This window comes from Phaethon aethereus, assembly GCF_964289735.1.
Source record: "Phaethon aethereus genome assembly, chromosome: 13".
Taxonomy (NCBI): Eukaryota; Metazoa; Chordata; class Aves; order Phaethontiformes; family Phaethontidae; genus Phaethon; species Phaethon aethereus.
In genome coordinates this window covers 50,196-67,960 of record NC_138589.1, presented here as the reverse complement: position 1 = coordinate 67,960, position 17,765 = coordinate 50,196, and the positions used below count along the sequence as shown (strand labels likewise).

Here is a 17,765-nt window from a genome sequence, read left to right as displayed (position 1 = left end):
AGCGGGGCTGCCCCGGGGCTCGGGGCCTGCCCCGGGGACACCCCGGCAGTCCTTCCCGGAGCCGCGCTCCTCGGTCCGGCAGGGAACGGACTGCTGGGCAGGCCGCCAAAAACGAGGAGCGAGGCACAGGACACTGCAAGAGAGGAGAACAGCGGCAGGGAGTCAGACTGGGAGAGACGGAGAGAGACAACAAAGTGACAAGGAGCCCGGCAGAAAGGAGGAATGAAACAATGGGGAGCCGGGACAGTGAAACATGGAGGTAGGGGGCAGGGAACACCACCAATCAAACTGTGATAAATGATTTAGTCCCAAACAGGATTCCAATTTAAGTTTACAATTTATTAAACGAATAGAGGCAAGCAAACAGCGCTGGGTGCGCTGGGAGTCTCCGCTCCACCAAGACACACACCTTCACTTCTTACAATCCCCTCCTTTATACTTCTCTAGGCTTCGTTTCTCACCTTTCTCCGCCTTTTTCTTGGAAGATGACTCTTTCTCTAAGTACGTCACCACTTCCCCGGTCTGCGCATGCTTCATCTTTTTCTAGGTGGTCGTCCGGTGGTCGTTGGGAGGAAGATGCTCCTCTTCGTCAGTGCACTCTACATGACCTCTCTGTTTGCGCAGGCGCTCCGTTATTCTACTTCTATTATGCTACCTTATTTGGCTATACATTTTCTCGACATTTCTGCGGTTATCTACAACACGGGTTTGCACTAGTATATCAGGAACTAACATACACATCTCAGGAGGCTACATAAGCTACACATATCAAGAGAGTTACCCAAACTATACTTATCAGGAAGTTACGTAAAGACTACCACTCCCCTGTTTATGGTCATGCCCTACATATATTCCTTTATTTCAATATAAATGACATTTGCTTCAAGCTTATATTCACTAGATTTTCTTTACACGAATCACTCATTCCTCACAATCCCCCGTTTTCTTTTTCACCACTGTGATTCGTGTAAAATTTATTTAAAGTTTGTTTGATGGGTATTAACTCGGGTTCCTCTATATGTTTTACCAACATTAAAACATGTTTTCTCTCACTCTGTGTTGATTCTATTGGAGTGGCTGTAAATTTCATTCCATTAATCATAGAAGCTACAGCTTGTGAAAGACAAGGAATTAGACATGGTATTATTAACATACCTCCAAACAATCCTAACAAAACGATAATGATCTTTGTTACCCAGTTTCCTGAGAATAAATTTTCCCATGTTGTCCATAGTCCTTGGACATTTATTCCATTCCACGTTTGGACTGGCACATGGGCTACTTTTTTCATTTCTCTTACTAATTCATTGATGGCTTTTCCTTCATCATTTATCTCTAAACAACAATTTGTGAGATTAAATTTTCCACAGACTCCTCCTTCCTGTGCTAGTAAATAGTCTAGCACGAGTCTATTTTGATATAGGGCTGTACGCATTTTAGTATTTTGTTTAGCCACCAATCCTAGAGCATTACCCGTTTTATTTACAATTATTTCTACTACAGCTTGCAACCTGATTATTCTATTCAACATATAAATGGGGGTCCTATATCCCCAGGACCCATCTTCTGCTCATGTCGCTGGGTCATAATATGCTATTATTCTTTCAGGTGGCCACTCATTATCTTTCCATTTTCCTATTTGTAGCTCTCTTTTTTCCCTTCGGTTGTGAGTTTCTAATGCGTCTGTATATACCGATACCCCTAGGCGTTCTCCTCGGTTTATAGGTAAGAAGAAAAAGCTTGGCCGTATAGTCCCTAACACGCACGCTCCGGTCCAATTTTTTTGGTAATCGGGTATATGCCAATTTTCCACAGATCCAATATTGCCCTTCTGGACTTGACCACCCTTTATCAATAGTGGTTCCGTTGGTCCAATTTGCATGATTTTTACTTATTTCTTGGGCAGTGCCCCATTTATCCTACTTTTGGTAAGTACTATTCCAGTTATATCCCCTTTCACATACTAAATATCTGACTGGTTTACTCCCGCCGTCATTTTGCCAACAGCTTCTTGCTATTATGCTGGTTGTTTCCTGACCTGAGTTGATATATTCTAAACATTAGGGTCTCATATGTTGCTCTCTTGGGCCTCCCAGGGCCAATTCTCTCCTTGATTAGTTCCACCACATACATAACAATTAGTTACATTTAGTGACTTAGCAATGTTCTCAGCAAGATTTACAAATAGATTTTTAGCCACTGTGGGAATTTCATATTTCGTTCCTGTTTCCATTTCATGATAAAATGACTTAAATAACAGTCTATGCTGCACTGATTCTCTTTTCTTTCATTTCAATATTAATAACTACACCTGGGTCTTCTCCAGGTCCATATATCTTAAGTCCAATTTTGGTTATTTTTTTTTTTCTGTTTCCAAATTTCTAAATTTATAAGGGTTAAATTTACTAAATTACAGGTACAGGTTGTACAATTATTGTCTGCTTGTACCCTTGTGATTGAAGCTTGTAAATCCCCACATTGGCTGTCATATCCCCAGCTTACAGTATCCTAACATACACAAGACCATCCCCTTCTTCCACATAGGTGTGCTGACTGATATCTCACCGTTTGACTGGGTACATAATCAGGATTTATCTGACATTGACGTCCACCTCCACCTGGGCAAATATATTTTGGTTGATTACTATAGTACCGTCTCCACTCTAAACTCCCACAATTAATATCCAGATCATCATCTATAATATCGCATGCATCAAAAATTACTGATACTGATGTGCTCAAATTGGCCATATCCTTACTTATTCCAGTTAATCTTCCTACTTCCGAATTTGTTTTCATTTCTACCCACTATTGATAAGGAAGTTCCTTTGGATCATAACAAACAGTATCATTTTCCACCGAGCATTTCTTATATTGCGTTCCATTGTATATACAACTCCCGTTCTGTTTCCCTTTGCACTCGTAATAGGTGTGGTATATTAATGTTTTAGTACTTACTCGTCCGTGCCGGGCGGTTCTTATGCACTCGGTGCAATTTTGATTACCTGTCACCAGGTTGGTGAGTCCGAGTAAAATCAGGAGAGGTCCGGTAAGGGATCTCATGGTCGGAGGCATCAGCTACAAGGGGTGCTCGTCCTTGACTGGCCTTACTTGGTCGCGACTGAGAATCCCTACCCGGTCTTGCCCTCTTCCCCTTCTCAAGCGGACTTCTTTATTTCGATGACAGTAATAAATCTTACCCACCAGAAATCTCCTATAGGAGTAGTCTGTCCACACCGAATGCAGAGGAAACTTCAGCTTTGAATTTGAAAACGTCCCTGTTAGCCTCTGTGGGAAATGATATATTTGTTACACAGGTTACACCTAACCCTCAATAATCATACAACATGGTTTACCTAGTGGACAAACTTAGTCCTGCCCAATAATTGCTTAATGCTATAGTCTTTAATTTGCGATCATTTCTCATACGTTCATTCCCTTTTTAATGTTATTTTTGTGGTTCCAGGTTGTAAAATAACTTTCCAGTCTTTCATGGGTCCTTTTACTCGAGTCGCGTGTGTCCACCCCTTTTACGTGGTCCGGATGGCAGTATCTATAGTTAACAATACAACAAAGCCTCCTTCCCATGAAGGAACTAAAGTTTCTTTCTTCCAAGTTTTGATCAGTACCTTATCCCCTGGTTTGAATTGATGGATTGCAAACCCCAAAGGTAGGGTTTGTGCCATTATTCCTATATCTCTTAGTTCTTTCAACCTTTCTCCTAAAACGATAACATATTTCCGAATATTATAATCTTCCACTACATTGTTTCCAATGGGCATCCCTTGGAGATAGGGCATGCCGTATAAAACCTCATATGGCGATAATCCAGTCTCACTGTGCGGTTTGATCCTTACGTTAAGAAGGGCTAGCGGTAAACATTTAGTCCATGGCATCTGTGTTTCAACCATTAGCTTCGCTAGCTGTTGCTTTATTGTTTGGTTTATTCTTTCTACTACTCCCGAACTTTGAGGATGCCATGGGGTATGATATTCCCATTTAATACCTAATGATTGGCACAAGGATTTTATAATTTTAGAAGTAAAGCGAGTGCCTTGATCAGAATCAATATATTGTATTATCCCATACCTGGGGATTAGGTGTTCTAATAAAATTTTATCACCGTCTGAGCTGTCGCTCTTGCTACAGGATAGGCTTCGGCCCATCGTGTTAAATGGTCTACTATAACCAACAAATATTTCAATCTTCCTATTCTCGGCAATTCGGTAAAGTCGACTTGAATCCTTTCAAACAGTCTATAAGCTAGTTTTCTTCCTCCCATGGCCACTTGTCGAAACACGGCCTTATTTACCCTTTGACAAGTTAAACACCCTTGTGTAATTTGCCTTGCTATTTCAAAAAATTCCAATACAGCCAAACTGTTTAAGGAAATGATCACTTAACGCTTTTGTACCCCAATGTGTTTGCGCGTGTAAGCATTCTAATACTTGCCTAGCGTAAGCTTTTGGCAACATCTCTCGCTCATCAGGTAATGTCCATTTCCCTTGTTCCACTCTAGCTCCTATTTTCTCTAATTTTGCTTGTTCCTCCAGCATAAACTTTTTCTCCTTTTCCTCTTATCCTCTTCCACTAGTGTCCTCCCTTGTTTGTGTATGATTAATTTTAACAGTTTCAATCCTCAAGGCTGCTTCCTGAGCCTCTTTATCTGCTAAATTATTTCCTCTAATTCGATAATCTAATCCCTTTTGGTGTCCCCTCACATGCACCACGGCTATTTCCTTTGGTTCTCTTAACACTTTTAAAATTTTTACTATCAACTCCTGATGTATTAAGTTCTTTCCTTGAGTGTTAATCAAGCCTCTTTCCTCCCAAATTTTTCCAAAAGTATGGACTACTCCATATGCATATTTGGAATCTGTGAATATGGTCCCTCTTCTTTCTTTTAATAATTCCAGGGCCCTACCTAGGGCATAAAGCTCACAAGCCTGAGCTGACCATGATGGACTCAGAGGTCCTGATTCCACAAGTTCTAAGTCCTTGTCAATTTTTGCATATCCTGATTTTCTCTTCCCTTCTATTACTCGGGAGGATCCATCTACAAACAATTTTTCTCCTCCCTCTAATTCAAGATCTCTAAGATCGAGCCTTACTTTTGTCTGGGATTCTATAACTTCTAAACAATTGTGTTATAGCACTACTGCTTCTGAGGGTTCCCCAAACTGGAACTGAGTGGGGCTCTGGGCAGAGGTGACTCCTAATTCCAAATTAGGTGAATCTATCAAGATGGTTTCATATTTCAAAAGTCAACTATCTGTCAACCATTTCTCTGTCCTCTGTTGGAGGACATTCCTAACATTATGTGGCGTATATACCTTTAGAGGTGCACTAAAGGTAATTTTCCTAGCTTCCTCTATCAATAATGCCATAGCAACTAGGGCTTGGAGACATGCTGGCCACTCCCTGCTCACCGGATCTAATAATTTGGATAAATATCCCACCAGTTTTTTGGTTGTTTTTTTGGTTTTTTTGTTTTTTGGTTTTTTTTTTCTCCTTTTTAGTCTGTGGAGGTCTTAGGATTAAAATACCAGAAACCCGGTCAGGATCTAATTTCTTTTTTTTCCTTTGCTTAACCAATGTCCCAAATATTTTACTTCTTGCTCTATAAATTGTAATTTCGAGCAGGACACTTTTAATCCCTTTTTCTCTAAAAAATTTAGCAATCTAATGGTGGCTTTTCGGGTCTCCTCTTCAGTTTCTCCTGCTACCAGTAAATCATTCACATATTGTAATAATTTTCCCTCCTCGTGTACTGTAAAACCTTGTAAGATTTTCTTTAAGGTCTGTCCAAACAGATTTGGTGACTCCGTAAACCCTTGTGGTAGCACAGTCCACCTTAATTGTTGTTTTTCGTCCTGTTTCGGGGTCTTCCCATTCAAGGTAAAATAATCTCTGGACCCCTTATCCAAAGGACAGGCCCAAAAGGCATCTTTCAAATCTATTACACTACACCAAATATGTTTAGGAGACAGGTGACTCAATAAAGTATAAGGATTTGCCACGAGAGGGAATTTGGTGATTGTTCGCCGATTCACAGCTCTCAAATCCTGTACCATCCTATATGTACCATCTGATTTCTTTACAGGGAGTAAAGGGGTATTATGGGGTGACATACATGGTTCCAAAGTCCCATTTTTTTAGTAATTTATCCACAATAGGTTTTAGACCTCTCCGGCCTTCTATAGATATAGGATATTGTTTAATTCTAATTGGCTTATGAGGGTCTGTTATTTGTACCTTGATGGGTTCCATATCTAGTCTCCCAACATCTCCTTCCTTATAGCATACTTGGGGGTCAATTTTTTCCTCATCAAGTTGGGTTAAGGTACATAAGTTAATATATAACCGATCTCCTTGGCTCTGAATAGTTAGGTTTAGTTTTAAAATCAAGTCCCTCCCTAATAGGTTATATTCTGCTTCTGGTAATAAAAGTAAATCATTTAAACAAATTTTTGTCCCTGTCTCAATCTCTACTTCTTCTAAGATGGGGACTTTGAAGGGTTCTCCTTTTGCACCTATTACTGACATCTGGGCTTTTCCTTTTCCTACCCCTTTTTGGAGTTTCTGAATTGTTGACCTTTCAGCTCCAGTATCTACTAAAAATAAAAATTCTTCTTTTTGGGGACCTACTAATAGTTTTATCGAGGGCTCTGTTGATGTTGAGGTCCCCAGAAGATATAGCCCCTGACACCCCTAATCCTCTTTGAACATTTTCTCATCCCGTTCTGGTTTACGGCAGTTTTTCTGAACATGTCCCTTTTTGTTACAATAGTAACAGACGGGAATTGTGGGTTTGTCTTGATGAGATTGTCCCTGGGGTGGCTGTTCTGGTCTCTTATCTTTTTTCTCTCCCAGCTGAGTCTTACTCCTCTGACTTTCCCTTACTGCTGCTACAAAAATTCTTGCCTCTGCTTTTTGTTTTTCTTCGTCCCTCCTGACATAAACCTTTTGAGCTTCTCTTAGTAATTCTTCCAACCCTCTCTCTTGCCAATCCTCTATCTCCACCCAGAGGTACTTCCCGTAAAGGATACAAAGACGCTTCTGGGTGCTCAGTTTGGGATCCTTCCCTTAGAGTTGAATTCGACCCCGGGGCCATAGGGGAAGTCGTCAAATTTGGTGACGGTATTTGATGGGTAGCTGGATTATACGGGGGAGGTAAGTGATCTAGGGGGTCCCACTCCTTCTTTTCCTTTTCCATGTGTTGCTCCCCTACGGTCTTATTTTTCCCTACTCCTGTTTTAAGATTAAAAATGCCCACACGGGCCTTTATCCATAAACTAGCATACTCGCTCTCCTCTTGGCAAAACGGTTCCTTAGAATTTACATACAGGTTTAGCGCCTGACAAACCCAATCCTCAAATGACCAAAATACAGGCCAAAAAACATGGGGTTCTTTGGCCATTTTACCGTACAATATTTAACTAATTTCTCTTCTGTCTTCCCTTTTCTAGGGCCATTATTATTCCAATGTTTTAACATTATTCCTAATGGACTCTCCGGAGGTATTTTTAGTAATTCGCTCCCTTTCTTCTGGTCCTGGGTTCTCGATTTCGTCTGACCCATCTAGGAATTTTTACTGTGGCAATTCCTACAGCCCTTGGTTACCAATAAGAGTGTCTTGCAGGGGGTTTCAAACTTGTCACTCACCTATGGATCCTATAAAAATCACTTCGGTCCTTCACCGGCCAAGTCCCTCGCGGGAGATTGGAACCGCGGTTAGAAGATCTCCACAATCGCTTCGGAACGAGGTTCCGTCTCAGTCACGCTCGTACACACACAGGCAACCGAATCTCACCCAACCGAACGGTACACACCTTAAATACTTACAACTCCGTCGTCTTCGTTCGGATCTTCGCGCGCAGAATTACGGGCAAAATAAACTACTGCAGCCGGCAAGGGAGCTCATAAAAATTAAATTCTTTGCTTGCCCCTATTTGGGTTCAGGATGGTGTTAGTCCCGACCCGACCCGATCAGGAGCCACCAAATGGTGGGGCGCCCCTCCTAGATCAAGTCAGAATTCAGGAACCAAGACCATCCCGGACGAGCCCCCAGTTGTGATAAATGATTTAGTCCCAAACAGGATTCCAATTTAAGTTTACAATTTATTAAACGAATAGAGGCAAGCAAACAGCGCTGGGTGCGCCGGGAGTCTCCGCTCCACCAAGACACACACCTTCACTTCTTACAATTCCTTCCTTTATACTCTCTAGGCTTCGTTTCTCGCCTTTCTCCGCCTTTTTCTTGGAAGATGACTCTTTCTCTAAGTACGTCACCACTTCCCCGGTCTGCGCATGCTTCATCTTTTTCTAGGTGGTCGTCCGGTGGTCGTTGGGAGGAAGATGCTCCTCTTCGTCAGTGCACTCTACATGACCTCTCTGTTTGCGCAGGCGCTCCGTTATTCTACTTCTATTATGCTACCTTATTTGGCTATACATTTTCTCGACATTTCTGCGGTTATCTACAACACGGGTTTGCACTAGTATATCAGGAACTAACATACACATCTCAGGAGGCTACATAAGCTACACATATCAAGAGAGTTACCCAAACTATACTTATCAGGAAGTTACGTAAAGACTACCACTCCCCTGTTTATGGTCATGCCCTACATATATTCCTTTATTTCAATATAAATGACATTTGCTTCAAGCTTATATTCACTAGATTTTCTTTACACGAATCACTCATTCCTCACATGCCCAATCGTGGTTGAAAATAGACCTACAACTACACGCAAGCTTTTCAGCTGGGTGGCAAAATGTAAATGTTCTCTGCTTCAAATAAAATGGCCATTGCTGCAAACTGATATTAGGCTGCTTTTGGATCTTTTGCCAATTGTGTGTCAGAAGCTTCTCTCAAAAACTGTAGATAGCGAAAATTCAAACATTGGGAAAGGGCAACTGTTCCCACTTTGGAGAACATCAGCGCCTGTTGGCCGGTGACTTACTGTTTGCTAAAGCTATTTCACACAGAATGAATCTGCTTGGTGTTTTTTTCACAGCGTCTGATAACTTCTGTGCCTGTAGCCTTCCTCAGGCCGAAGCGCTCTGTGTCGTAGCGTTGTCTTGTAAACGGCTGTTTAAGCTGCCCTCAGGCGCCGCCACTCTATGAAAGCTGAACCGGCTTTTTCTCCTTGGAGGCGCCCGGTCAGATTTCTCTCCGTGCCCGAGCGGCAGGCGGGCGCTGCCGGGCGGGAAGCTCTGCCCGGGGCTGCTCTCGCCTCTGCCCGGGGCTGCCGGCGCCCCCTCCCCTCTCCCCGGCGGCGGGTGCACGCGCGGCTTCGGGAAGCTTCGCGCGGTAACGGCCGGCGCGAGGCGAAGGGGGGCGTCGTTGCCAAGCAACGGCCGCCGGCGCGCGGCGCTTGCGTGTGGCGCTGCCCGCGGGCTGGAGCGTCCGGAGCAGCGCTGCCCTGAGGAGGAGGAGGGCGCTTTCGGGGCGGACGTCCGGGGGAGCGGGCAGCTGGTCGCGAGGTACAGGCGAGGAAGGCACTTTGCTCCGGGGAACGGGCGGCGGGCAGCCTGCCTAGAAGTCCGGGGCCCGGGCCCGGGCCCTGCCCTGCCGTCGGGGCCCGGCGCTGCAACGGGCACCAGGTGTGCTCCAGGCTGTGCGACATGGGCGTCGCAATGGGTGTTTGAAACGTCAGACCCCAGCAGTTCAGAAGCTGAGCACTGGAGTGGGAGGCTGGGGGCCTCAGGTGCTGCCTGCTTCCACCTCAACAGAGATCAATATCCCCCACCTCCCTTGGCATTTGGAAACTACCGGAGTTGTGTTAGTGTTGAAAGAAGGGGCAGGTAAGAAGGTTCATAAATGTATTCAAAACCTGTTCTTCAGGCAGAATTATTTGTGTGGAGTGAATGCAGCCTGGCCCAGGCACTGAGCTGCACGTGAGAAACGAGCCGAGCGCTTTGTGCTTGGGGAGGTCCAGTCTTCCTGTGCTGGAGATGGGGAATGAATGTTTGGAAGTGACAGTTGCACCCTCAAAAGAAAAGAATACTCATGATTTCCACTGTGTTGTACATCCTTTCCAAATTTGGATTAAGCCCTCCTGGCCACACTTCCCTGTGTCTGTAGTAACTGCTGGCCAAACTGCCATAAAGCCACCATGTTAAATTCAACCCTGCGGAAAGGCCATGCACTTTGCGGCAATCCATGCACTTTGCGGCAATCCCTCGGATAGCCGAGGTTTGTTCCCAGCTTTTCCTCAGGACTGTTCTCCATTCAGCACTGCCGAGGTACGTGCCTGTGATGTGAAAGATCAAAATCTGGGATACCAGAACATGGAAACTTTGCAGAGCTGTTGATACTCGGAAGATCCAGATCTGCAAGAATGTGAAGCGACACCTGCTCATCAGTGGGATTTTTGAGTAGTGTTTTCCCTGTGTCAGTGTTAGATGACTCAGATTTGTTGTTAGGAAGGATAAATCCTTAACTTTTGTATTGCACTTGTAATCAGCACATCTCAAAGAGCTCAAAAAAGATGGTAATTTATATACATGGGGTCTTTTAGAGATTAGCAGATGGCTTCTGCATATGTGGGTTTTGTTCCTCTAGCACTGTAACTAGTTAGTAATACGTCTCTTAACGCACCAGTGAGATACGGTCTTTGAGGTTCCCACAACAGGTATTTTGCCTCTACGGAACCAGAGTTGTGTCTGGACAACAAGGGAATCAGAAATTTCTATATGCTCAGCTCCAGAGTTCTGCCAAGTTTATTTTTTTATAGTTTTGCTTAAGGCAGTCAACGTGAACGTTGTTGATTCCGACATGGAAGAGTGTCACAGGGCTTGGCCGAATCCCCTCTCTCTCTGCAGCAGAGTGAAGGTGTCATTGTCCTCTTGTGGCTGCTGGTCGGTGGTGAGGAGGACGTTGTGGACATGATGCCCTCTAAAACATACATGCGGTGTGTTTTGACCAGCTCATGTGCCCATCTTGTTGTGAACAGGCTCCTCTTGGGAGAAAGAGTTGAGGGGGAACCAAACCCAGCATTGACTGGGCCTTACCACTCCTGCAGTGAGCTGTGTGTGGTGTCAGCCATCCCTGCAGCCCTGAGCCCTCCCTCTGTCCCTGTGTTGGGAGGGGTACCGACAGGTGGCTAGGCATATCCTCCAGGTACCCGTACCTGACACCTCTCCTCTGTCTGTCTGATAGGTCTGTTTGCACCCAGACACAAAAGATGGAGAAATTTAGCAGCACCTCATGTTATTCTAGAATACACTTTGCTTTGAAAAGAATTACTTTTTGCTCAAAAATGGTGAATGACCAAGACAAAAATACCTTCCGCTTGATGCATTTCATAAAAATGTATCTATATTCTTAGATCAGCCTGTTGTCTCTGAAGATTATTGCATTCCTGAAGGGTAGTCTTTTTGTTCCTTCCTCTCTGCCTTCGCAAGGTTAATTCACTTGGTAGGGTGGGGGGATTTCCCGTCCTGCTTGGGAAGTACAGTGTCATATCGGGTGCTTGTGGTAGCGTCTTGCATTAGGAGAAAGGCAAGAGAGAAGCATTTTTTCCCCGTGGGGAGGTCAGTAGCAAGGTTTGCAGTTGTTGTGGACGCTCACAGAGCAATATCGCACCTGATTGACCTGAGATGGCTGTCCTGGATAAACATGCTTTCCCTTTACTGTATGTGGCTCTGTCTGCTTGAAGCATTGTCCTGTCCACTGTCCTAGCAGAGACTCTCTTGCCTGCTTCATCAAGGATGCCCTGTCCCTGGACAAGCAGTCCTTGTTCCTCAGAGAAGTGTCCTGTGGTCATAGGAGCTAAAGCGTGACTGTGCCACCAGCCTGATGGGGGTAAGCAGCAGGATGTGTTTGCTCCTATTTGTGCCTTCCTGACAATACTGCCAGGGCCCGGCACTCTTCCCCCTGGATGGTGCTTGATGCTGTTGGTGTCCATATAGGTGCCTGGGAGATGGGTGGAGTCTGGGAGGAAAAGGCGGCAGGAGGTGACTGGGGTAGAAGCTCCCTGCATGCACTTGTAAGCAATGGAGAAGGCCTGCCCTGCTTCTCCCAGCCCATCAGGGTGTATTCCCCAAACCAAGAGAGGAATCTTGCCTTGCCTCGCCTCGTCTAACCCTTCTGCCTCTGCTCTACAAAAAGTGCATTCCCTGTGTACGGACAGGAGCACCCCACCTTCTCCTGCCTCTCAGGGTCTGTTGTACCGATGAGCAGTATATGTTGTAAGTGCATAGTCGTCTCTCTGGTCTATAAACAGCCTATAATTCCACATACAGGCAGAAGAGCCCTGTACTACCTGTGTGCACCAAGTCTTTGCCCTGCAAGTAGCCTCACCTCACTTGTTTGTGCGCTTCTGTAGGCAGAACTTGCCTGATGTACAGAGAGGTCCCACCCTTCACCCCAGTCTCCCTAGATTTCACATGCAGGTGGGTGGAAAAGCCCTGCCTCACCTGGCCCATCTCGGTTCTGTAAGCAGAATACGTTCTGCGTCCCAAGAAGAAAGTGGTGTGTGGTGCTCTCCGCGTGTGTTCTCTGTAGAGCCATTTTATAGTCTGCATGGTGACAGAAAGATACTGCCCCACCTGACCCTTCTCTTGTTTTCTATTTTCTGTACAGCCAGTGTGCACTGTATAAGCAGACCAAAAAGTGCTGGTGGTATCTAGTCTATGACTAGACAGAAAAGACATGTTGTCCTGCATGCAATCTACAGATGGAATATAGTCTCTATCTGGAGAGCAAAGCCTCACCGTCTCTTTTCTGTAGACAGAGTATATCCTGTGATATACTACATACTGAGGAACTGAGTCTGGCTTTGCCTGTCCATGTGTAGTCTTGAGGAAGATAGGGTGTAGTCTGTATAGTGACAGCAAATGACTGTAGTCTATATGCAGATAGTACGTGTGCTCTATACAGAGGGAAGTGCAATACCTGGCCTCTCTCTCATGTAGGTCTGCATGTATCGTATGTGTATTCATGTGCATGTGTTCCAACTAAAGACGGCATACATTCCACATGCAGAAAGAGATGCCCTTCCTCCCTTGGCCTTGAAAATGTCTACGTTCCATGTGGAGATAGTACATATCTAACATAAAGGCAGAAAAACGTAGCTTCCCCTCACCTGTCTGTCTGTTTTCTGTAGTATGCATGCAATTTCCAAACTGTGTGTATATTCTGTATGTTCTATGTATGTGTGCTGTGTATAGAGTGCATCTACAGACAGAAAAACTTGGTTGTGCTTCCTGTGTCTGTATACTTGTTTTATATACATAGCTAATGTATCTTTGGAATACCGAGAGGAAACAAGCCTCAGTGAGATGAGATCAGCTGAGGCTTCTCTTCCTGGCTGTAGAGCACATAGTGTCTGTATAGACTGTGTTGCGGGGTGTGTATATATACACACACACTCAAAAGACCGATACTGATACGCATCCCTGTATGTCTAGCCGTATATCTTCTGTATATGTTTGCTGTATGCTTTATGTGTAGGTTCTGTCTGTAAAATCTACCTAGATGGTGTCCTAGCTGTGTGTATTTTACATCCAGAAAAAAATTGCCCCATTCGGGCAATGCAGGACTTGCTCTGTATGTAGAATAGGTACTACCTACATATAACATAAAGGAAATGAAAAATGCTTGAGCTAAGCAAGGCGTAGAACATAGAGTCTCTTGTTAATGCTCTGTTCACAGATGGGAAAAACCTCAGCAAAACTTTTCCAAGCGTATGTGCTAAATATACTGTCAAGTTCTAGTCAACCTACAGATGGAAAAAAAAAATAGTCCAAACCCTTTTGTCCACATACAGAGTCTCTGCTGTCTGAATGTCTTCTAGGTGCAGCCTGGGGAGCTCAGCTGAGTGTCGTGAGCTGACACAGATGTGGACCCTGGCTTTATGGGGCGTATTACCACCTGGATTTTTGGGGGAGCTTAGCTGTATATCTCTTTAGCAGTGCTTCATCATCAAGCTTTTATTAGACTGCATCCCCACACAAGCTGGTAGAGAGTACCACCTCTGCATACAACCCTGGTGGAGAGTACTACTGCGTGATCCCAGAGGAGCCCTGCCCAGCTTTTTTGGGGTGCTTCCCTGGATGGTGTTTTTTGAGTGTTTCACTGCTTTCCTTTTTTTCTAGAACGCTTCACTGCCAGGAATTCCTTGGAGCCCTTCACAGTGCCACCAGAGAGGAGCCCGTCAGCGTGCCACCCCAGAGCAGCCCTTCATCACACCACCCCAGAGGAGCCCTTCATCACACCACCCATCTCTTCTTGGAGCCCTTCATCGTACCGACCAGTGGAGCCTCTCGCCGCGACGCCCTATTAGAGCACTTCATCACACTGCCCCATTCTTCTTGGAGCCCTTCATCATGCCGTGCCTGAGGAGCCTTTCATCGCATTGTCCCACATGACCCTTTCATGGTACTGCCCGTCTCTTTTTGGAACGCTTCAATGCGCGGGCCCTGAGGAGGCCTTCATGGCGTCACCCCAGATGAGCCTTTCATAGCGCAGCTGAGCTCCTCTCAGAGGGGAGTTCATCGTGCTGCCCCTAAGGAGCTGTTAATCGTGTCGCCTCAAACGAGACATTCATCGTACTGCCGGGACCGTCTTGAAGCCCTTTATGGTGCCACCCTTGAGGAGCCTTCCTTCGCATTGCCTGAGGAAATTTTCATCATGCCGCTGGACTCTTTTTGGAGCTTTTCGTCACGTCGCCCCTGCGGAGCCTTTTGTCACTCCGCGACCTCTTTTTGCTGTCTCTCGCCGAATCGCCCCCCAGGAGCGTCTCACCGCATCGCCCCACGGGAGCGTTTTGTCACTCCACCGGGGTCCTTTTGGAGCCTTTTGTCGCGTTGCACCTGAGGAGCCTCTCGTCACTGTGCTGGGCCCTTTTTGGAGCCTCTTGCCGCGTCGCCCTCCAGGAGCCTCACGCGGTGTCGCCCCCCCGAGGAGCCTCTCTTCGCGTCGCCCCCAAGGAGCCTTTCGTCACGTTGCGCCTGAGGAGTCGTTTGTCACATTGCCCGGCTGTATTCGGATCCTTTCGTCGCTTCATGCCCGAGGAGCCTCTCGCCGCGTCGCCCGCCTCCTTCCGGAGCCTCTCGCCGCGTCGCCCGCCTCCTTCCGGAGCCTCTCGCCGCGTCGCCCGCCTCCTTCCGGAGCCTCTCGCCGCGTCGCCCGCCTCCTTCCGGAGACTCTCGCCGCGTCGCCCGCCTCCTTTCGAAGCTTTTCGCCACTTCGCGCCTGTGGAGTCTCTCGCCTCATCGTGCTCCAGCAGCCTGTTGCCGTGTCGCCGCCGAGGAGCCTCTCGCCGCCCGCCCCCTTTCGGAGCCGTTGGCCCCGTCGACCGCCTCTCCCGGAGCCTTTTGCCGCGTCGCCCGCCTCCTTTTTGGAGCCGTTGGCCGCGCCGCCCGCCTCCTCTCGGAGCCATTTGCCGCGCCGCCCGCCTCCTTTCGAAGCGTTTTGCCACGCCACCCGCCTCCTTTCGGAGCCTTTTCCCGCGTCAACCGCCTCCTTTCGGAGCCTTTTCCCGCGTCAACCGCCTCCATTCGGAGCCTCTCGCCGCGCCGCCCCCGAGGAGCCTCTCGCCGCATCACCCCCCGGGAGCCTCTCGGCACATCGCCCCCCGGGAGCCTCACGCCGCGTCGCCCCCGAGGAGACTTTTGTCACGTCACCTGCCTCCTTTCGGAGTCTTTTACAGCATCGCCCACCTCCTTTCGGAGCCTGTCGCCGCTTCGCGCCCCAGGAGCCTGTCGCCGCCTCGCCACTGAGGAGCCTGTCGCCGTGTGGCCCCCAAGGAGCCTGTCGCCGCGTACCCCCCGAGTAGCCTTTGGCCGCGCCGCCCGCCTCCTTTCGGAGCATCTCGCCGCATCGCGCCCCAGGAGTCACTCGTAGCATCGTGCTCCAGGAGCCCCTCGCCGCGGCGCCCCCGACCGGCCCTCCGTCGCAGCACCGGGCTCCTCTTGGAGCCCCTCGCCGCGGCGCCCCCGACCGGCCCCCCGTCGTGGCGACAGGCACCTTTTGGAGCCCCTCGCCGCAGCGCCCCCGACCGGCCCCCCATCGCGTCGACCGCCTTCTTTTGGAGCCTTTTCCCACGTCGACCGCCTTCTTTCGGAGCCTCTCGCCTCATCGCGCCCTATGAGCATCTTGCCGCGTGGCCCCCAAGGAGCCTTTTGGTGTTTCGCCCGCCTCCTTTCGGAGGCTTTGGCCGCACCGCCCGCCTCCTTTCGGAGGCTTTGGCCGCGCCGCCCGCCTCCTTTCGGAGGCTTTGGCCGCGCCGCCCGCCTCCTTTCGGAGCCTTTGGCCGCGCCGCCCGCCTCCTTTCGGAGCCTTTGGCCGCGCCGCACGCCTCCTTTCGGAGCCTTTCGCCGCGTCGCCCTCCTCCTTTCGGAGCCTCTCGTCGTGTTGCGCCCCAGGAGCCTCTTGCGACATCGTGCCCCAGGAGCCTTTCGCCGCGGCGCCCTCCTCCTTTCGGAGCCTGTCGCCGCGTCGCGCCACAGCAGCCTGTCGCCATGTCGCCCCCGAGGAGCCTGTCGCCGCGTCGCCTCTGAGGAGCCTTTTGTTGCATCGCCCAGATCTTTTTGGAGACTTTTGTTGCGTCGCCCGGCTCCTTTCGGAGCTTTTTCCCGCGCCGCCCACCTCCTTTTGGAGGCTTTTCCCGCGTCGACCGCCTCCTTTCGGAGCATCTTGCCGCGTCATGCCCCAGGAGCCACTCGTAGCATCGCGCCCCGGGAGCCCCTCGCCGAGGCGCCCCCGACCGGCCCCCCGTCGCGTCAACCGCCTCCTTTTGTACCCTCTTCCAGCATCGATCGCCTCCTTTCGGAGCGTCTTGCCGCATCGCGCCCCGGGAGCCTCTTGCTGCGTCGCACCCCGGGAGCCTCTTGCCGCGTCGTGCCCCGGGAGCCTCGCGCCATGTCGCCGCAGAGGAGACTTTTGCCACGTTGTCTGCCTCCTTTCGGAGCCTTTTGCCGCGTCGCCCACCCCTTTTCGGAGCCTTTCGTTGCTTCGCGTCTGGGGAGCCTATCGCCTCGTCGTGCCCCAGGAGCCTCTCGCCGCGTCGCCCCCGAGGAGCCTTTGGCCGCGTCCGCCGCGTCACCGCCGAGGAGCCTTTGGGCGCGTCGACCGCCTCCTTTCAGAGCCTTTGGGCGCGTCGACCGCCTCCTTTCAGAGCGTCTCGCCGCGTCGCGCCCCTGGAGCTTATCGGCTCGTCGCGCACCTGGAGCGTGTCACCGCCTCGCCACTGAGGACACTCGCGCTGCGTGGCCCCCAAGGAGACTTTTGGTGCTTCGCCCGCCTCCTTTCGGAGCCTTTTCCCGCGCCGCCCGCCTCCTTTCGGAGCCTTTTCCCGCGCCGCCCGCCTCCTTTCGGAGCCTCTGGCTGCGTCGACCGCCTCCATACGGAGCCTTTTCCCGCGCCGCCCGCCTCCTTTGGGAGCCTTTTCCCACGCCGCCCGCCTCCTTTCGGAGCCTTTTCCCGCGCCGCCCGCCTCCTTTCGGAGCCTTTTCCCGTGCCGCCCGCCTCCTTTCGGAGCCTTTGACCGCGACGACCGCCTCCTTTCGGAGCCTTTGACCGCGACGACCGCCCCCTTTCGGAGCCTTTTCCCGCGTCGACCGCCCCCTTTCGGAGCCTTTTCCCGCGTCGACCGCCCCCATTCGGACCCTTTTCCCGCGTCGACCGCCTCCTTTCGGAGCCTTTTCCCGCGCCGCCCGCCTCCTTTCGGAGCCTTTTCCCGCGCCGCCCGCCTCCTTTCGGAGCCTTTTCCCGCGCCGCCTGCCTCCTTTCGGAGCCTTTGACTGCGACGACC

At 49.2% G+C, this 17,765-nt stretch overlaps 1 protein-coding gene across 1 annotated transcript in view; it reads left to right on the top strand.

Moving 5' to 3' along the window:
- Positions 1-17,317, top strand: part of LOC309409448 (uncharacterized protein) — a gene marked incomplete at its 5' end in the record, with an annotated part of 32,235 nt that extends 14,918 nt beyond the window's left edge. Inside the window, 2 exons of the mRNA XM_082005608.1 lie at positions 14,967-15,852; positions 17,004-17,317. Of these exons, the coding sequence (XP_081861734.1) occupies positions 14,967-15,852; positions 17,004-17,205 (1,088 nt within the window). The 3' untranslated portion in view covers positions 17,206-17,317. The remainder of the gene's footprint in view (positions 1-14,966; positions 15,853-17,003) is intronic.
- Between the last annotated feature and the right edge of the window lie 448 nt (positions 17,318-17,765).